General features: G+C 40.3%; 1 protein-coding gene across 1 annotated transcript in view; it reads right to left on the reverse strand.

Moving 5' to 3' along the window:
- Positions 1–18,006, reverse strand: part of COL21A1 (collagen type XXI alpha 1 chain) — a 320,958-nt gene that overhangs the window by 21,001 nt on the left and 281,951 nt on the right. Inside the window, exons 23-26 of the mRNA XM_056565755.1 lie at positions 12,880–12,915; positions 11,079–11,123; positions 8,973–9,005; positions 8,081–8,227 (exon numbers count right to left, since the gene is read on the reverse strand). Of these exons, the coding sequence (XP_056421730.1) occupies positions 8,081–8,227; positions 8,973–9,005; positions 11,079–11,123; positions 12,880–12,915 (261 nt within the window). The remainder of the gene's footprint in view (positions 1–8,080; positions 8,228–8,972; positions 9,006–11,078; positions 11,124–12,879; positions 12,916–18,006) is intronic.

Genomic DNA, 18,006 nt, shown 5'->3' on the forward strand with positions numbered 1-18,006 from the left:
GCTGTGGACTTACTACATTGTTTTGAATCACCGAAACGGCTGATTACGGTTGAGAAATGCCAATTCCACACATTATCACTAAAGAGGAAAATAAAGTATTATCACCGACTGAAAAGGGGCCTCTTTTTTATATACAATAAAACATAACTTTTAATATCATAGTTACATAGTTAGTATGGTTGAAAAAAGACATACGTCCATCAAGTCCATACACTTAAAAAAGTTAAACCTAGCTCTTAAACATATAGCAATAATATGTGCAACACAAAAAATGTGTGATCCCGATAACAAATAAGTGTATGTGGATGTCTGGTGATGGTCACGGACTGCGGAGCAATAAATGAATAGATAAGGTCTTATCAGGGTACAGTAGGGGAGGTATAAAGTTAGATAAGGCAACCCACAAGATAAAGGTAGATGTTAAATCGCTACTGTTAGATGTGATAACGGAATCCTTTTTAAAGATGAAAAAGATCAAGGGTAGGTGCACACTAGGCTAGATGACCCCTCCCTCTGTCCCTGCCTTTTGAGGGACCCACCTCCTTAACAGGGTGGCCTCAACCACGGTGCCGTTCCCTAACTTAGATAAGTGAGGGAGAAAAATAACAAACAATAGATAAGATGATAGAACAGATGCTCGGTGGTCCGTAACCGTCCAGACACCACAAGTGATAACCAAGAAAAAAGGGAAAATACTGATGTGCACCAGCAACACTAGTGTAAAGCTAAAAATAGGTTCCAAAATATATTAGTACATTAGTCCAACGTGTTTCAACCATCTGATTTTTATGGTTTCATCAGGGAACCAGTCAGACCTATTATTATAAATAGCTACAAAGGGAAAAATAATCCTTACATATAGCCAACCAGCTATAAAAGATACAGCTAGGTACAATGTACAAAATCAATGTATTCCAATCTACCCTAGTCTGCAACACAGCAATAACACAGTTGTAAAGATATATCAATAAGTAATTATAATTGCAGTATATAGTTAATTAATACATTGTAACTAAATGTCCCATTATGTATATCACACTATTCTAGTTTGCATACAGCTATATACTGTCATTATTTTCTATTAACCATCATGATTAGCCATCCTAAGCTGGACACTCTCCTCATGTCATCGATAAACACTAGACATATCCTATGAGCCGGTGTCAACATCTTATTGCCGGAACGCATAGTGACACGCATGCATTAATACACATGCGTGTAGTCCGTGTTTTCAGTATGCGCATGCGCAGACCAGATCCTGTTTCCCATTACAGCAAACATGCGCGATTATTCGCACCTGCGCACACACTGGCACGTGACTTCCGGCATTTGATATGCACGCTGTTTCCAATGTGTGTGCCGGGACCGAAAGACGCGTACACATGGTGTTGTATCATTAACATCGGCGCATACAAGACCTTGACTCTTCCGGTGTTTGACACGCACGCCGCATCCAGGAAGCGTTCCGGGACCGGAAGCTTACCTATGTGCAGCAAGGCATTTAAACCAACCGCAGAGTATGGTGAGTTGCAGCTGCAACCAACCATACAGAGGGGGAAACTACCCGCTATGGATACAGGAAATAACAAGAAAGAGAAAAACGGAGTCACTTATAAAATGTATATCATTTTATTAATTCCGTAGAATGTAAGTACATAAGAATTGTATATATATTAGTTAAAAAATATTATTTTTCAAGGAGGAATGAGGCTAAAAGGTGGTGTCACCGGCTCTGCAATGAAGGCTGGGTATGGTGTATATATTACTGGATCCACCACAATGAGATAGGAAAGATGCAATGATCTTGTACACAAATTTGCAAAAACAGGATATTTAGCAGCATGTAGAAAACATGTATATAAATCTCACAGTGAGAGCGAAAAAATTATTATATATATATAACATGCAAAATAAAGTGCAGTGTGCATGTAAACAAGCATAACATTGTGGGGATACAAATCAGTATAGCGATATACCAGAGTACAGCAGCAATCAGCAGAGACCGGGACAGCACCACTCCAACGTACGTTTCGGTACGCAACCTTCGTCTGGGCGTCTCACTCCCAGACGAAGGTTGCGTACCGAAACGTACGTTGGAGTGGTGCTGTCCCGGTCTCTGCTGATTGCTGCTGTACTCTGGTATATCGCTATACTGATTTGTATCCCCACAATGTTATGCTTGTTTACATGCACACTGCACTTTATTTTGCATGTTATATATATATAATAATTTTTTCGCTCTCACTGTGAGATTTATATACATGTTTTCTACATGCTGCTAAATATCCTGTTTTTGCAAATTTGTGTACAAGATCATTGCATCTTTCCTATCTCATTGTGGTGGATCCAGTAATATATACACCATACCCAGCCTTCATTGCAGAGCCGGTGACACCACCTTTTAGCCTCATTCCTCCTTGAAAAATAATATTTTTTAACTAATATATATACAATTCTTATGTACTTACATTCTACGGAATTAATAAAATGATATACATTTTATAAGTGACTCCGTTTTTCTCTTTCTTGTTATTTCCTAATTCTGTTTGGAGTTCACATACCTATAGCCAACACCAGTACCTGGATTAATCGATAGTGCTTGGTCACTTACATACGGCTTAGTCATAATAATAATTTTTTACTTCCAGGTTTTAGTTGTCCGTTTGGGTATTTTCCGCTATGGATACAGACTGGGATGACGTTACTGACAGCGGGAGATAAGTAGCAGGAGGCAGCGTGCCATTACACGCTCCCTCACCACCTTATATCATCTCTATCAACTGCTGTAGTCCCCCCTAATATGGCCCACCATGGGACATTCTTGAAATATTGTCTATGAGGCACCTATCTGTGTATTGTATTAGGACATTTCTTTATCTGCATTCGGGGGGTCTGGCCTTTTGTATCATTATGTGTTGAGGGGATTTCAACATCATTTATACATCTGTCCATAAACTGGTGTTGTCAGCGTTGCCTACTATCTATCAATGAGGTTGTTTGTGAACATCATTTATATATTTATCAACGAGGTGGTTGATTGTGAACATCATTTATTTAGTTCTGTATGTGAATAACCTGCTACTTCTGTTAATTACTTTATACTGCAATTATAATCACTTATTGATATATCTTTACAACTGTGTTATTGCTGTGTTGCAGACTAGGGTAGCTTGGGATACATTGATTTTGTACATTGTACATTGTACTGTATCTTTTATAGCTGGTTGGCTATATGTAAGGATTATTTTTCCCTCTGTAGCTATTTATAATAATAGGTCTGACTGGTTCCCTGATGAAACCATAAAAATCAGATGGTTGAAACACGTTGGACTAATGTACTAAAATATTTTGGAACCTATTTTTAGCTTTACACTAGTGTTGCTGGTGCACATCAGTATTTTCCCTTTTTTCTTGGTTATCACTTGTGGTGTCTGGACGGTTGTGGACCACCGAGCATCTGTTCTATCATCTATTGTTTGTTATTTTTCTCCCTCACTTATCTAAGTTAGGGAACGGCACCGTGGTTTAGGCCACTCTGTTAAGGAGGTGGGTCGCTCAAAAGGCAGGGACAGAGGGAGGGGAGGGAGGGGTCATCTAGCCTAGTGTGCACCTACCCTTGATCTTTTTCATCTTTAACCCCTTAAAGACCAGGCCATTTTACACCTTAGGACCAGAGCGTTTTTTGAACATCTGACCACTTTCACTTTAAGCATTAATAACTCTAAGACGCTTTTACCTATCATTCTGATTCCGAGATTGTTTTTTCATGACATATTCTACTTCATGTTATTTGGAAAATTTTGTCGATACTTGCATCGTTTCTTAGTGAAAAATTCCAAAATTTGATGAAAAAATTGAAAATTTAGCATTTTTCTAACTTTGAAGCTCTCTGCTTGTAAGGAAAATGGATATTCCAAAAATTTTTTTTTATTCACATATACAATATGTCCACTTTATGTTTGCATCATAAAATTTACGAGTTTTTACTTTTGGAAGACACCAGAGGGCGTCAAAGTTCAGCAGCAATTTTCCAATTTTTCACAAAATTTCCAAAATCCCAATTTTTCAGGGACCAGTTGGTTTGAAGTGGATTTGAAGGGTCTTCATATTAGAAATACCCCATAAATGACCCCATTATAAAAACTGCACCCCCAAAGTATTCAAAATTACATTCAGTCAGCGTTTTAACCCTTTAGGTGTTTCACAGGAATAGCAGCAAAGTGAGGGAGAAAATTCACAATCTTCATTTTTTACACTGGCATGTTCTTGTAGACCCAATTTTTGAATTTTTACAAGGGGTAAAAGGAGAAAATGTATACTTATATTTGTAGCCCAATTTCTCCCGAGTAAGCTCATACCTCATATGTCTATGTAAATTGTTCGGCGGGCGCAGTAGAGGGCTCAGAAGCGAAGGAGCGACGAGGGGATTTTGGAGAGTACGTTTTTCTGAAATGGTTTTTGGGGGGCATGTTGCATTTAGGAAGCCCCTATGGTGCCAGAACAGGAAAAATACCCACATGGCATACCATTTTGGAAACTAGACCCCTTGAGGAACGTAACAAGGAATAAAGTGAGCCTTAATACCCCACAGGTGTTTCACGACTTTTGCATATGTAAAAAATTGTTTTAAAAATGTCACAAAAATGTGTGTTTCCCCCCAAATTTCACATTTATGCAAGGGTTAATAGCAGAAAATACCCCCCAAAATTTATAACCCCATCTCTTCTGAGTATGGAGGTACCCCATAAGTTGACCTGAAGTGCACTACGGGCGAACTGCAATGCTCAGAAGAGAAGAAGTGAAATTTGGCTTTTTGAGAGCAGATTTTGCTCGGGGGCATGTCGCATTTAGGAAGCCCCTATGGTGCCAGGACAGCAAAAAATACCCACATGGCATACCATTTTGGAAACTAGACCCCTTGAGGAATGTAATAAGGAATAAAGTGAGCCTTAATACCCCACAGGGGTTTTACGACTTTTGCATACGTAAAAAAAAAAAATTACCATTTTGGAAACTAGACCCATTGAGGAACGTAACAAGGGGTACAGTGAGCATTTACCCCCCCCCCCCCACTGGTGTCTGTCAGATCTTTGGAACAGTGGGCTGTACAAAATTTTTTATTTGCACAGCCCAAAGATTCGTCAGACACCAGTGAGGGGTGTAGTTTCCGAAATGGGGTCACATGTGTTTTTTTTTTTTTTTTTTGCGTTTGTCAAAACCGCTGTAACAATCAGCCAGCCCTGTGCAAATCACCTCAAATGTATATGGTGCACTCTCCCTTCTGGGCCTTGTTGTGCGCCCCCAGAGCACTTTGCGCCCACATATGGGGTATCTCCGTAGTCGGGAGAAATTGCATTACAAATTTTGGGGGGCGTTTTTCCCTTTTACCTCTTGTCAAAATGAAAAGTATGGGGCAACACCAGCATGTTAGTGTAAAAAAATATTTTTTTTACATTAACATGCTGGTGTAGACCCCCAACTTCACCTTTTCATAAGGGGTGAAAGGAGAAAAAGCCCTCCAAAATGTGTTAGGCAATTTCTCCCGAGTATGGAGATACCCCATATGTGACCCTAAACTGTTGCCTTGAAATACGACAGGGCTCCAAAGTGAGAGCACCATGTGCATTTGAGGCCTGAATTAGGGATTTGCATAGGGGTGGACATAGGGGTATTCTACGCCAGTGATTCCCAAACAGGGTGCCTCCAGCTGTTGCAAAACTCCCAGCTGTCCGGCAATACTGGGAGTTGTTGTTTTGCAACAGCTGGAGGCTCCATTTTGGAAACAGTGGCGTACCAGACGCTTTCATTTTTATTGGGGAGGGGGTCTGTGTAGGGGCATGTGTATATGTAGTGTTTTTTTACTTTTTATTTTATTTTGTGGTAGTGTAGTGTTTTTAGGGTACAGTCGCACGGGCGGGGGATTACAGCAAGTTTGAGCTGCCGCGCAAAATTTGCTGCATCGCAAACTTGCAGCCTGATACTCACTGCAAGCCCCCTGCCCATGTGAGTGTACCCTGTACATTCACAGGGGGGGACCTCCAGCTGTTGCAAAACCACAACTCCCAGCATGCACAGTCCATCAGTGCATGCTTGTAGTTATAGTTTTGCAACAGCTGGAGGCACACGGGTTGGGAAACACTGAGTTAGGAAACAGAGAAAGTTTCCCAACCAGTGTGCCTCCAGATGTTGCAAAACCACAACTCCCAAACATTCTCAGGCATGCTGGGAGTAGTAGTTTGGCAACATCTTTAGAGCCAGATGTTGCCGAACTACAACTCCCAGCATGCTTGGAGTTGTAGTTTTGCAACATCTGGAGGACTACAGTTTGCAGACCACTAATACAGTGGTTCCCAATTTGTGCCCTTCCAGATGTTGCAAAACTACAACTCCCAGTATGCCAAAACTGTCCAGGCATGCTGTGAGTTGTAGTTCTGCAACATCTGAAGGGCCAGATGTTACAGAACTACTACTCCCAGCATGCCTGGACAGTAAGGGTATGCTGAGGATGTGTAGTTTTGCAACATCTGGAAGGGCACAGTGGTCTCCAAACTGTGGACCTCCAGATGTTGCAAAACTGCAACTCCCAGCATGCCCAGACGCCAAGGGCTGTCTGGGCATGCTGGGAGTTGTAGTTTACAGGGTCCCATTACAGCAATGCATGTCGCTTCACGGCGACGTGCATTGCTGTAAAGGGCCGACCGCGGCTGAAGATCTACTCACCTGTCGCCGCCGCCATCTTCCTCGCCGGGATACGGGTCTTCAGGGACGAGGTAAGTACCGGGGCCAGTCCCCAGCACTCCCCCGTCCCCCGCCGCATCCTCCGGTCTTCCTCCCGTCCTCTCCGGACTTCAAGGGGCCGGGCAGGACGGGAGGAAGTAACCCCCCCCCTGCGATTGGTCGGTTAGTTAACCAACGGATCGCAGGGGATCGGAGGAGGTGGCAGGCTTGCCACCTCGCTCCTAGGCTCCAGCATGGTCCTGGCTGTCTGGACAGCCGGGATCATGCAAAATTACCGGGCGGTCAGGTCCCAGAGACCCGATCAGCCCGGTATCGCCGCAGATCGCAAGGGCGATTTCCCTTGCGATTTGCGGTGATCCCCGACATGGGGGGCCTACATGGCCCCCCTCGGCGTTTGCCCTGGATGCCTGCTGAAGGATTTCAGCAGGCACCCGGTTCCGATCTCTGCCCGGCAAGCGGCAGAGACCGGAAAATGCCATGACGTTGTGGAACGTCATTGGTCCTTAAAGCCCAGGGTGCCATGACGTTCCACAACGTCATTGGTCCTTAAGAGGTTAAAACGGATTCCGTTATCACATCTAACAGTAGCGATTTAACATCTACCTTTATCTTGAGGGTTGCCTTATCTAACTTTATACCTCCCCTACTGTACGGTTATTGCTCCGCAGTCCATGACCAACTCCAGACATCCACATACACTTATTTGTTATCGGGATCACACATTTTTTGTGTTGCACATATTATTGCTATATGTTTCAGAGCTAGGTTTAACTTTTTTAAGTGTATGATATTAAAAGTTATGTTTTATTGTATATAAAAAAGAGGCCCCTTTTCTTACTACATGAACATGGATGTTGGTGCCAGAAGGGGTGGTCTGAGTATTTCAGAAACTGCTGATCTACTGGAATTTTCCCACACAAACACAACCATCTTTAGGGTTTATAGAGGATGGTCTGAGAAGGACAAAATATCCAGTGAGCGGCAGTTGTGTGGACCAAAATGCCTTGCTGATATTAGATGAGAATGGGCAAACTGGTCTGATATGACAGAAAGGCACCAGTAACTCAAATTACCAGTCTTTACTACCAAGGTATGCTGAATACCATCTCTGAATGCACAACATTTTGTACATTGAAGCAGATAGGCTACAGCTTTCGAAGACCACACAAGGTATGTTTATAATTCCAACAATGTGTAATAGACCCCTTTCCATATACTTTCCATAGACCAACACATTACTAGATAAAAAAAGAGCTGTACTTTCATACCTATTTTACGTCTTTTCATTTTACACTGTCTGAACCCAGTAAAATTATGAGATGAAAAGAAGAATGGTACATACAGGTCTCCCTTCCTGTCCAGGCAGTCCTGGTGGTCCTCTGTCCCCAGTTATACCCCTGGGACCTTGGGCACCAATTAATCCTGGAGGTCCTGGCTCTCCTCTTTGTCCATTAAGACCAATAAGTCCTCGTTCTCCAACTTCTCCTTTCTGCAAAGATAGCAGTGTGAGTATATCCACTCAACAAATCTATATGCTTTCACCACATTCTCTTATTAGCCTTCATACACACAATTACCTGACATTTATGCACACTATTTATAAATGATATTTACAATATTATTGCCAACTCATTTTGTTTTGTACCAGTGATTTAGTTATATACTGTACATACCTAAACTTAGACTGTGTTTCATTTGTATCCCATAAACAAGCAGTCTTGTTTGATTGAATTAGTTTTATCTAAACTAGCCATCGAAGAGGTTTTCTAGGACTTTAATATTGATCTGTGAGAGTCCAATTTCTGTCACCGCTGCCGATCTACTCATCAAAGAGGCTATGGCCTTTTCATCACTTACCAGACAAGGCTCTGTACACACGGTAGATCTTTTATTTCTAAGGAATGGGATGAGCTGCAACACCAGGTACAATCATCTACTCTATGTATGGAGCTGTGACTGGTAAGCAATGAAGAGAACCAAGGCCTCTTTAATAATCTTATCAGTGGGGAGGGGGGGGGGGGCAGGGAGTCCGATCCTCGCCAATCTTACATTAGTAGCAAATCCTAAGGACAACCCTTCAAAATAAAAGTATTAGAAAATCTCTTTAATGTTTATGAGACACAAGGTGCATAAAATAATGACTGCTAGTTTATACCTTTTATGGAAAATAGTATCTATTTTCAGCTGTAAACTTGTGACAACAAGCATTGACAGCTTAGCTCAGTAATACATACCTCTCCTTTGGAGCCAACAACTCCAGAATCTCCCTGAAAAAAAAAAAAAAAATATATATATATATAAATCACATAATGTCAAAACCTTAACGCACATTCAATATTTCAAATAATCCGTGTAACGATGAAAGGAGATAACTGAGAGAATGTATCACTTACTGAAATCATTCTACTTTTTTTTCTACACAAGAAATACATTTGTACTTATTGGCACTCACTCTGCTTTAATGATCTACATATGAAAATGTTTTATGTAGAATTCTGAAAAAAAAGTTTGACTATTGGTAAAAAAAATAAGTAAGAAAGTTAATGATGTTCTTCCAGCGTCATATGTTCAATGAACTAAACAGGAATCATGGAGTAACTTTACATTGCAATTGCAATTTTACATTTTTCTCTTACATTATTTTTCCTCTTCACCTTCTTTTTTGCTTAAAGGGCTTATATTTTGTGAAATTTTTTTTCTTGGCATCTTTCATTGTTACTGTCAGGATTCGGCAGGCTGGAGGTGGATCCTCTGTGTCAGAGAGGGATTGGCGTGGACTGTACCGGTGGACCGGTTCTAAGTTACTACTGGTTTTCCCCAGAGCCCGCCGCAAAGCGGGATGGTCTTGCTGCGGCAGTAGCAACCAAGTCGTGTCCACCGGTAACGGCTCAACCTCACTGACTGCTGAGAGTGGTGTGGGACAGAAGGACTAGAAAGAGGCGAGGTCAGACGTAGCAGAAGGTCAGGGCAGGCAGCAAGGTTCGTAGTCAAGGGCAATGGCAGAAGGTCTGGTAACACTGGTAAGGGCATACACAAAAACGCTTTCACTAGGCACTGAGGCAACAAGATCCGGCAAGGACAGGAAGGGGAAGTGGGTTTAAATAAGCCTGGAGCAGATGGAAGCTAATTACACTGATTGGGCCATGCACCAATTAGTGGTGCACTGGCCCTTTAAATCTTAGAGAGCCGGCGCGCGCGCGCCCTAGAGAGCGGAGCCGCGCGTGCCAGGACGTGACAGCCGGGGATCGGGACAGGTGAGTAGATTGGGATGCGACCCGCGAGCGGGCGCGTCCCGCTACGCGGATCGCATCCCAGCCGGCGGTGACAGTGCAGCGCTCCCGGTCAGCGGGTCGGACCGGGGCGCTGCAGAGAGGAGATAGCCGCGAGCGCTCCGGGGAGGAGCAGGGACCTGGAGCGCTCGGCGTAACAGTTACATGTTAACTTCATTTGCTGGCCAGTACAACTACAAAACTACCAAATTTATGTTATTTTTGTTTTGTTTTACAATTAAAAAAAATTTGTTTACTTTCAAAAAACAAATTGCTATAGTCTGACCCAATACATTTGTTTCCATCTACAGTGCTGTGTGAACGATATTTTTTAGTACAGTGAGCAATTGCTTTTATAGGTTCCAATTTGGGGTAAATGCGAATTCTGATAACTTTTTAATTCCATATTTTTTTGAATACAATAGGATTGGACTGAAAACACAATTTTGGCATGAGGTGTTTTTTTGTTTGCAGATTTCACCATTGGGATAAATAGCATTTTATGTTAGTAGTTTGCAGATTTCTGCACATGGCAATACCGAAAATGTATATATTTTTTGTAGTATTCATATATTTACTAAAAGAAATAGAAAACAAATGGGTGACTTGAATCTCTATTAGGGGGAGAATTTTTTATGTTTTTAAAACGTAATTTTTTTTTTTTACTTTTTAAGTCCCCCTAGGAACACGTGCAAGCAATTATTCCATCACTTTTACAGTACACAGTAGTATTATTGTATTGCAGTGTACTGTTTGTTCTGCTATAGCAGGCTATGTTAGTAGATCTGACATGGCAGCCACCAAAAATAAAGCAATAATTAAGTATTTTTTATATAAAGACCATATACAGTATACATTAGAGGTAGATACCTGCTAATATGAAACACAGGAACAGTTGCATAGGCATCTGATTTTTGTGATCATTTTTACAATTTTTAGCATCTGCTTTCAATTTAGGCATGCAGAGGATTTGCACATGAGACTATAGTCATTGTCACTGTTTGTGTAATCAAAATAGACAAACAATACAAGCTAATAATTTGTTTTTTTAGGATTATGCATGTTCTATACCTTTATTCCTTGACTGCCAGGAGAACCATTCATTCCTTGTTGCCCCTTTTTAGAAAACAAAAAAAAAGGGATAAACATAAAAGATATGACTAAATATGTAACTTTTTCAAATGAAACCAGAAAACTATGGCTACCCAAACATTTTCACCACAGAAAATTGTAATATTACATGCTGCTATAAGTAAAACAAAATGCGTTAAACAGAACCAAATTGGGTCTGTCAGAGAAAGTACTCTTTTGTCATCGGCTTTCCTAACAAGATATAAAGATAGGAGTTGTCTTCATAAGATTTTTAAGCAGGCTGTTACCTGCCTTACATGATATTTAGACAAAGATAAGCTAGACTGTACAGGCCATTAGAACAGGTAATGATGCCTCCATTCACTGCATTAACATTTCTTCTGTTTCTTTTTGTAAGTAGTTTAATTCATACAAAGTTGTTTATAACACATAGGTTATGGGTATTTAGTATTTTCCAATCCTGATGCTATGTTGACAGTAAAGCCTGACAGTGGCCAACCCAAATATATTGGGGGAAATTAATCAAAACCAGTGCAAAGGGAAAGTTGCCCAGTTGCCCATAGCAACCAATCAGATTGCTTCTTTCATTTTGCAGATGCCTTGTTAAAAATGAAAGAAGCGATCTGATTGGTTGCTATGGGCAACTGGGCAACTTTTCCTCTGCACAGGTTTTTATAAATCTCCCCCATTGAGATTCCAATGTCATTAAATGGATCAAGGTCCCCTGACCACATAAATGTTTACAGTTTCTTGATACATCCTTTCTTTCCTGAGATATGTGAGTTCATAATTTTTATGACAATACAGGAAATCTGTCAGACAGCCATGAACTTAAAAGTGAAACTGACAGCTGGTTTACTTGCACTAAACCCAATACACAGAGTTATAGTGTGGTGATCCAGATTAAAATGAGACATAACTTAAGCCCATCTGCATCTCTATTCCAGAGATATACACTGTATTAGACTCTATCGGGTTTTGTAAGGGTAAACCAGTAACAGTAGGATCAGCACACCCTAAGATATTTAATAACAATGCAATCTAATTTTGGGGGGTTGGTCACATGCCCTCTTTAAGAAAACTACAAAAAAAGAGTCTGTGGAGGCCATAAGAAGCCAAAGCACTGTGCAGATACATCAGGGACAGATACATTTGCTGAATATCTAATGATCTTAATGACTAAACAGTTTTTATGGTCAACCAACTTAAAGGGGTACTCCACTGTTAGACATCTAATGTAACATCTTAAAAGATGTCTGATCGCGGGGGGCTCGCCAATGGGGAGCCCCGCGATCCCCCCTTCAGCAGCCCAGAGCTAAGTTTTCTCCGAGGCTGATGATGGGCGGTGCAGGGGACGGGGCATCGTGACATCACAGCCCTGCCCCCTTGTGACGTCATTTCCGCTCCCCCAATGCAAGTCTATGGAAGGGGTGTCACGCCCCCTCCCATAGACTTGTATTGAGGGGGTGGGGCATGATGTCATTAGTGGCAGGCTGTGACATCACTATGCCCCATCCCCTGCACCGCCTGTCATCAGCCTTGGAGAAAACTTAGCTCCGGGCTGCTGCAGGGGGGATGGCGGGGATAGGGGATAAGATGTCTAATAGCGGAGTACTCCTTTAAGGTTTATGTATCCCATATGAATATCAAGTGTATCCCATATGAATATAAAATGTATACCATATGAATATCAATAACACTGTAAGGATGGTATGGTTGAAATACTACCTCCAGGAACAGTAAATATTATTACAATTATGCAGAAAAACTAAACTTGTACCTGAATCCCACGTTCACCTTGATTTCCTTTATCACCCTATAAAAATAGCATAAAGTTAAAAGGATCCATACTGCAATGTAGTAGGAAACTACAATAACATGGCATTACAAAAGCAAATTGAATAGCAATACCTGCACCGTTTGACTTTATACTGTAAATAAAATAAAAATAACTCAGATAACCTTAGTATCAATATTATTGCTGTCTAATATGCATTATTTAGCTTTAACACTAAATCATTATACATTCAGAATGCACAACATACATTAAGCTTAAAGCTTGAGATGTGTGCACCAAGGTTTTAATGATTATATAGAGATAGAAATATATTTTATCATAAAAAATCATATTCAATAACTAGACTTACATGCAAATACCATGGCAAAAACAACTTTGAAGGAACCATTTGTATTGTGTGAATAAGCTGGCCCGTTGGTCACATTGGCCCTTATTTGTCATTATTCATTATATATATATATATATATATATATATATATATATATATATATTTTTTTTTTTTTTTTTTTATCTCCATATTACATTTTTATAGTGTTTATCCTCATATTCTTCAATGTGATTTTTAGATGCCAGTTTTCTTTGGCATATTGGACATGCACCAAAGTGCACCCAAATGACCAAATGAAGAGGTTTGCATTTAATTAACCTTCCTCTTATATGTGAAAGATCATAGGGAAAAAGACAGCAAAAACAGGGTAGAAAATGTAATAAATGATTTTGATTATGGAAAAGTAGACGCATTGTGTGTGTGCCAACATTTTGAAAAAATAAAAATTGCTAAATAGCTAAAGATAAAGGGGGGACTTTTGGTTAATTTACATTTGGTGAATGTTTGACACTATATAGTATATATATATTAGCTGAATATTGCAGATTTTGCAATCAATTTAACTAAAGTTTGCAATTGTGCACTTTATTTCAAGCCAGAAATCTACCACCACATCTGAATGTGGCTTATGTATTTCTGGGTATAAATATGCACATGCCGTACCACATGCTCTCTCTGAGCCAACTGAAAGCTCTGAAAAGTATAATTTAACCAATACATTTTCAGAAATAGGAGTCACAGGCTGCATCACATAATCATTTTCAGAGCTACTAAATGTTCCTAAGAGGAAACATTAATGCACAATGGCCCTGATTTACTATTGTAAACCCAACCTGTTTTGTCGGGTTGTTCACCAAAATGTAGAGCATTGCGCCAGAACTTGGAACCACAAATTGTGTCTAAACCAGAACTTGCAAACAAAAATTTTTCAAAAATTCCGACCAACTCTCCATTTTACGTAGAAAACCCAAAAAGGTGCAGGGCTGATGGTAAAGGTGTCAAGGTTGCCGAAAAGGGGCATGTCTCCGGCATTTCAAAAAAAAATCCTAATGTTTCTATAGAAATTGTGGTGGGTTGTAGCTCTAGAAAACCCCACAGCTCAGGAAAAAAAATTTTGGGGAAAAAGTGCAAAACAGAAGCAATACTTGTCAGGAATCAAAACCTACAAAGAAAACTACACTTAGTAAATCAGGGCCAATATGACTACATAAAACCAAGAAAAGCATGCTTTTAAGCCCCCTTGTTTTGCACAAGTATAACCATATTAGAGTATCATACTGAAATGTTGATAGAGGTATTCCTATCTCAACAAACCATAGCACATTGCTAGGAAATGCCATCATGCTATTATGGGTCTTTCACTATTAATGAGCATGAAGGGAAAAAGTCCATGAGGTCGGATCCCCACCAATTCTAAAGAAATGGCATATGCTAGAATGAACTGGGAAATGCCATTTAACCCCTTAAGGACTCAGGGTTTTTCCGTTTTTGCACTTTCGTTTTTTCCTCCTTACCTTTTAAAAATCATAACCCTTTCAATTTTACACCTAAAAATCCATATTATGGCTTATCTTTTGCTTCGCCAATTCTACTTTGCAGTGACATTAGTCATTTTACCCAAAAATGCACGGCGAAACGGAAAAAAAATCATTGTGCGACAAAATCGAAAAAAAAACGCCATTTTGTAACTTTTGGGGGCTTCCGTTTCTACGCAGTGCATATTTCGGTAAAAATTACACCTTATCATTATTCTGTAGGTCCATACGGTTAAAATGATACCCTACTTATATAGGTTTGATTTTGTCGCACTTCTGGAAAAAATCATAACTACATGCAGGAAAATTTATACGTTTAAAAATGTCATCTTCTGACCCCTATAACTTTTTATTTTTCCACGTACGGGGCGGTATGAGGACTCATTTTTTGCGCCGTGATCTGAAGTTTTTATTGGTATGATTTTTGTTTTGATCTGACTTTTTGATCACTTTTTATAAATTTTTTAATGTTATAAAAAGTTACCAAAATACGCTTTTTGGGACTTTGGAATTCTTTTGCGCGTACGCCATTGACCGTACGGCTTAATTAATTATATATTTTTATAGTTTGGACATTTACGCACGCGGCGATACCACATATGTTTATTTTTATTTTTTTACACTGTTTTATTTTTCTTATGGGAAAAGGGGGGTGATTCAAACTTTTATTAGGGAAGGGGTTAAATGACCTTTATTAACACTTTTTTTTACTTTTTTTTTCAGTGTTATAGGTCCCATAGGGACCTATAACACTGCACACACTGATCTCTCATCCTGATCACAGGCGTGTATTAACACGCCTGTGATCAGCATTATCGGCGCTTGAATGCTCCTGCCTGGATCTCAGGCACGGAGCAGTCATTCGTCGATCGGACACCGAGGAGGCAGGTAAGAGCCCTCCCGGTGTCCGATCAGCTGTTCAGGACGCCGCGATTTCACCGCGGCGGTCCCGAACAGCCCGACTGAGCAGCCGGGATACTTTCAGTTTCACTTTAGAAGCGGCGGTCAGCTTTGACCGCCGCTTCTAAAGGGTTAATACCGCACATCGCCGCGATCGGCGATGTGTGGTATTAGCCGCGGGTCCCGGCCGTTGATTAGCGCCGGGACCCACGCGATATTATGCGGGATCGCGGCGCGATCTCGCTTCATATCGCGGAAGCCGGCGCAGGACGTAAATATACGTCCTGCGTCGTTAAGGGGTTAAAGGGATTGTATCACCTAGCTTTTGTTTTACTGACTACAGGCAGCTACTGGAACATGTTCTTTTATTAATCTGAGTCTATTTTCTGATCATTATTTTTATTTCATTTTTTGTACATTATTATGGGGGCAGCCATCTTGTTTAACCCCTTAAGGACCGAGGTCCTTTTGGCCTTAAGGACCAGAGATTTTTTTGCACATCTGACCACTGTCACTTTAAGCATTAATAATTCTGGGATACTTTTACTTATGAATTTGATTCCGAGATTTTTTTTTTCGTGACATATTCTACTTTATCATAGTGGTAAATTTTCATCAATACTTTGCATCATTTCTTGCATCATTTCTTTTGTCAATACTTGCATTTTTCTAACTTTGAAGCTCTCTGCTTGTGAGGAAAATAAGACATTCCAAATAAATTATATATTGATTCACATATACAATATGTCTACTTTATATTTGCATCATAAAGTTAACATGTTTTTACTTTTGGAAGACATCAGAGGTTTCAGTGACCAGTTCAGTTTTGAAGTGGATTTGAAGGGCCTTCTTTTTAGAAATACCCCATAAATAACCCCATTATAAAAAAAAACTGCACCCCTCAAAGTATTCAAAATGACATTCATAAAGTTTGTTTACCCTTTAGGTGTTTCACAGGAATAGCAGCAAAGTGAAGGAGAAAATAAAAAATTTAAATTTTTTACACTAACATGTTCTTGTAGACCCAGTTTTTGAATTTTTACAAGGGGCAAAAGGAGAAAATGCCCCCCAAAATGTGTAACCCAATTTCTCTTGAGTAAAGAAATACATAATATGTGAACATAAAGTTCTCTGTGGGTGCATTAGAGGGCTCAGAAGCGAAGGCGCGACAATGGGATTTTGGAGAGTGAATTTTGCTGAAATGGTTTTTAGAGGGCATGTCGCATTTAGGAAGCCCCTATGGTTCCATAACAGCAAAAGAAAAAAAAAACACATGGCATACTATTTTGGAAACTACACCTTTCAAGGCACGTAACAAGGGGTACAGTGAGCCTTAACACCCCACAGGTATTTTTGTGAAATTTGCATGTGTAAATGATTTTAAAAAATTCTTTCACTAAAATGCATTTTTTCCCCAAATTTAGCATTTTTACAAGAGGCAATAGGACAAAATGCTCCCCAAAATGTGTAACCCCATTTCTTCTGAGTATGGAAATACCCCATGTGTGGATGTAAAGTGTTCTGCATGCGCACTACAATGCTCAGAAGAGGAGGAGTCACATTTGGCTTTTTAAACGCAAATTTTGATAAAATCGTTTTTGGGGGGCATGTTACATTTAGGAAGCCCCTATGGTTCTATAACAACAAAAAATCCCCCATATGACATACTATTTTGGAAACTACTTCCCTCCAGGCATGTAACAAGGGGTACAGTGAGCCTTAACACCTCACAGGTGTTTACCGACTTTTTGTTAAATTTGGATGTGTAAATGAAAATGTTTTTTTTTTCACTAAAATTCAGTTTTCCCCCCAAATTTACCATTTTTACAAGAGGTAATAGGAGATAATGCCCCCCAAAATTTGTAACCCCATCTCTTCTGTGTATGGAAATACCCCATTTGAGGATGTAAGTTGTTCTGCGGGCGAACTACAATGCTCAGAAGAGAAAGAGCTTTTGGAGAGAGAATTTGTTTGGAATGGAAGTCGGGGGCCATGTGCATTTACAAAGCCCCAATGCTACCAGAAAAGTGGTGTTTGACAGACTTTTGGAACAGTGGGCTGTGCAAATGAAAATTAAAAATAAAATTTTTCATTTTCACGGACTACTGTACAAACATCTGTCAGACAGCTGGGGGTTGTAAATGCTCACTGTACCCATTATTACATTCTGTGAGGGGTGTAGTTCCAAAATGGGGTCACATGTGGGGGGGTTCCACCGTTGTGGCACCATGGGGGGCTTTGTAAACGCACATGGCCTTCAATCCCAGCCAAATTCTCTCTCCAAAAGCTCAATGGTGCTTCTAGAGCATTTTAGTTTGCCCGCAGAGCACTTTACATCCAGATATG

This window comes from Hyla sarda, chromosome 3 (assembly GCF_029499605.1).
Source record: "Hyla sarda isolate aHylSar1 chromosome 3, aHylSar1.hap1, whole genome shotgun sequence".
In the NCBI taxonomy this organism is placed as follows: domain Eukaryota; kingdom Metazoa; phylum Chordata; class Amphibia; order Anura; family Hylidae; genus Hyla; species Hyla sarda.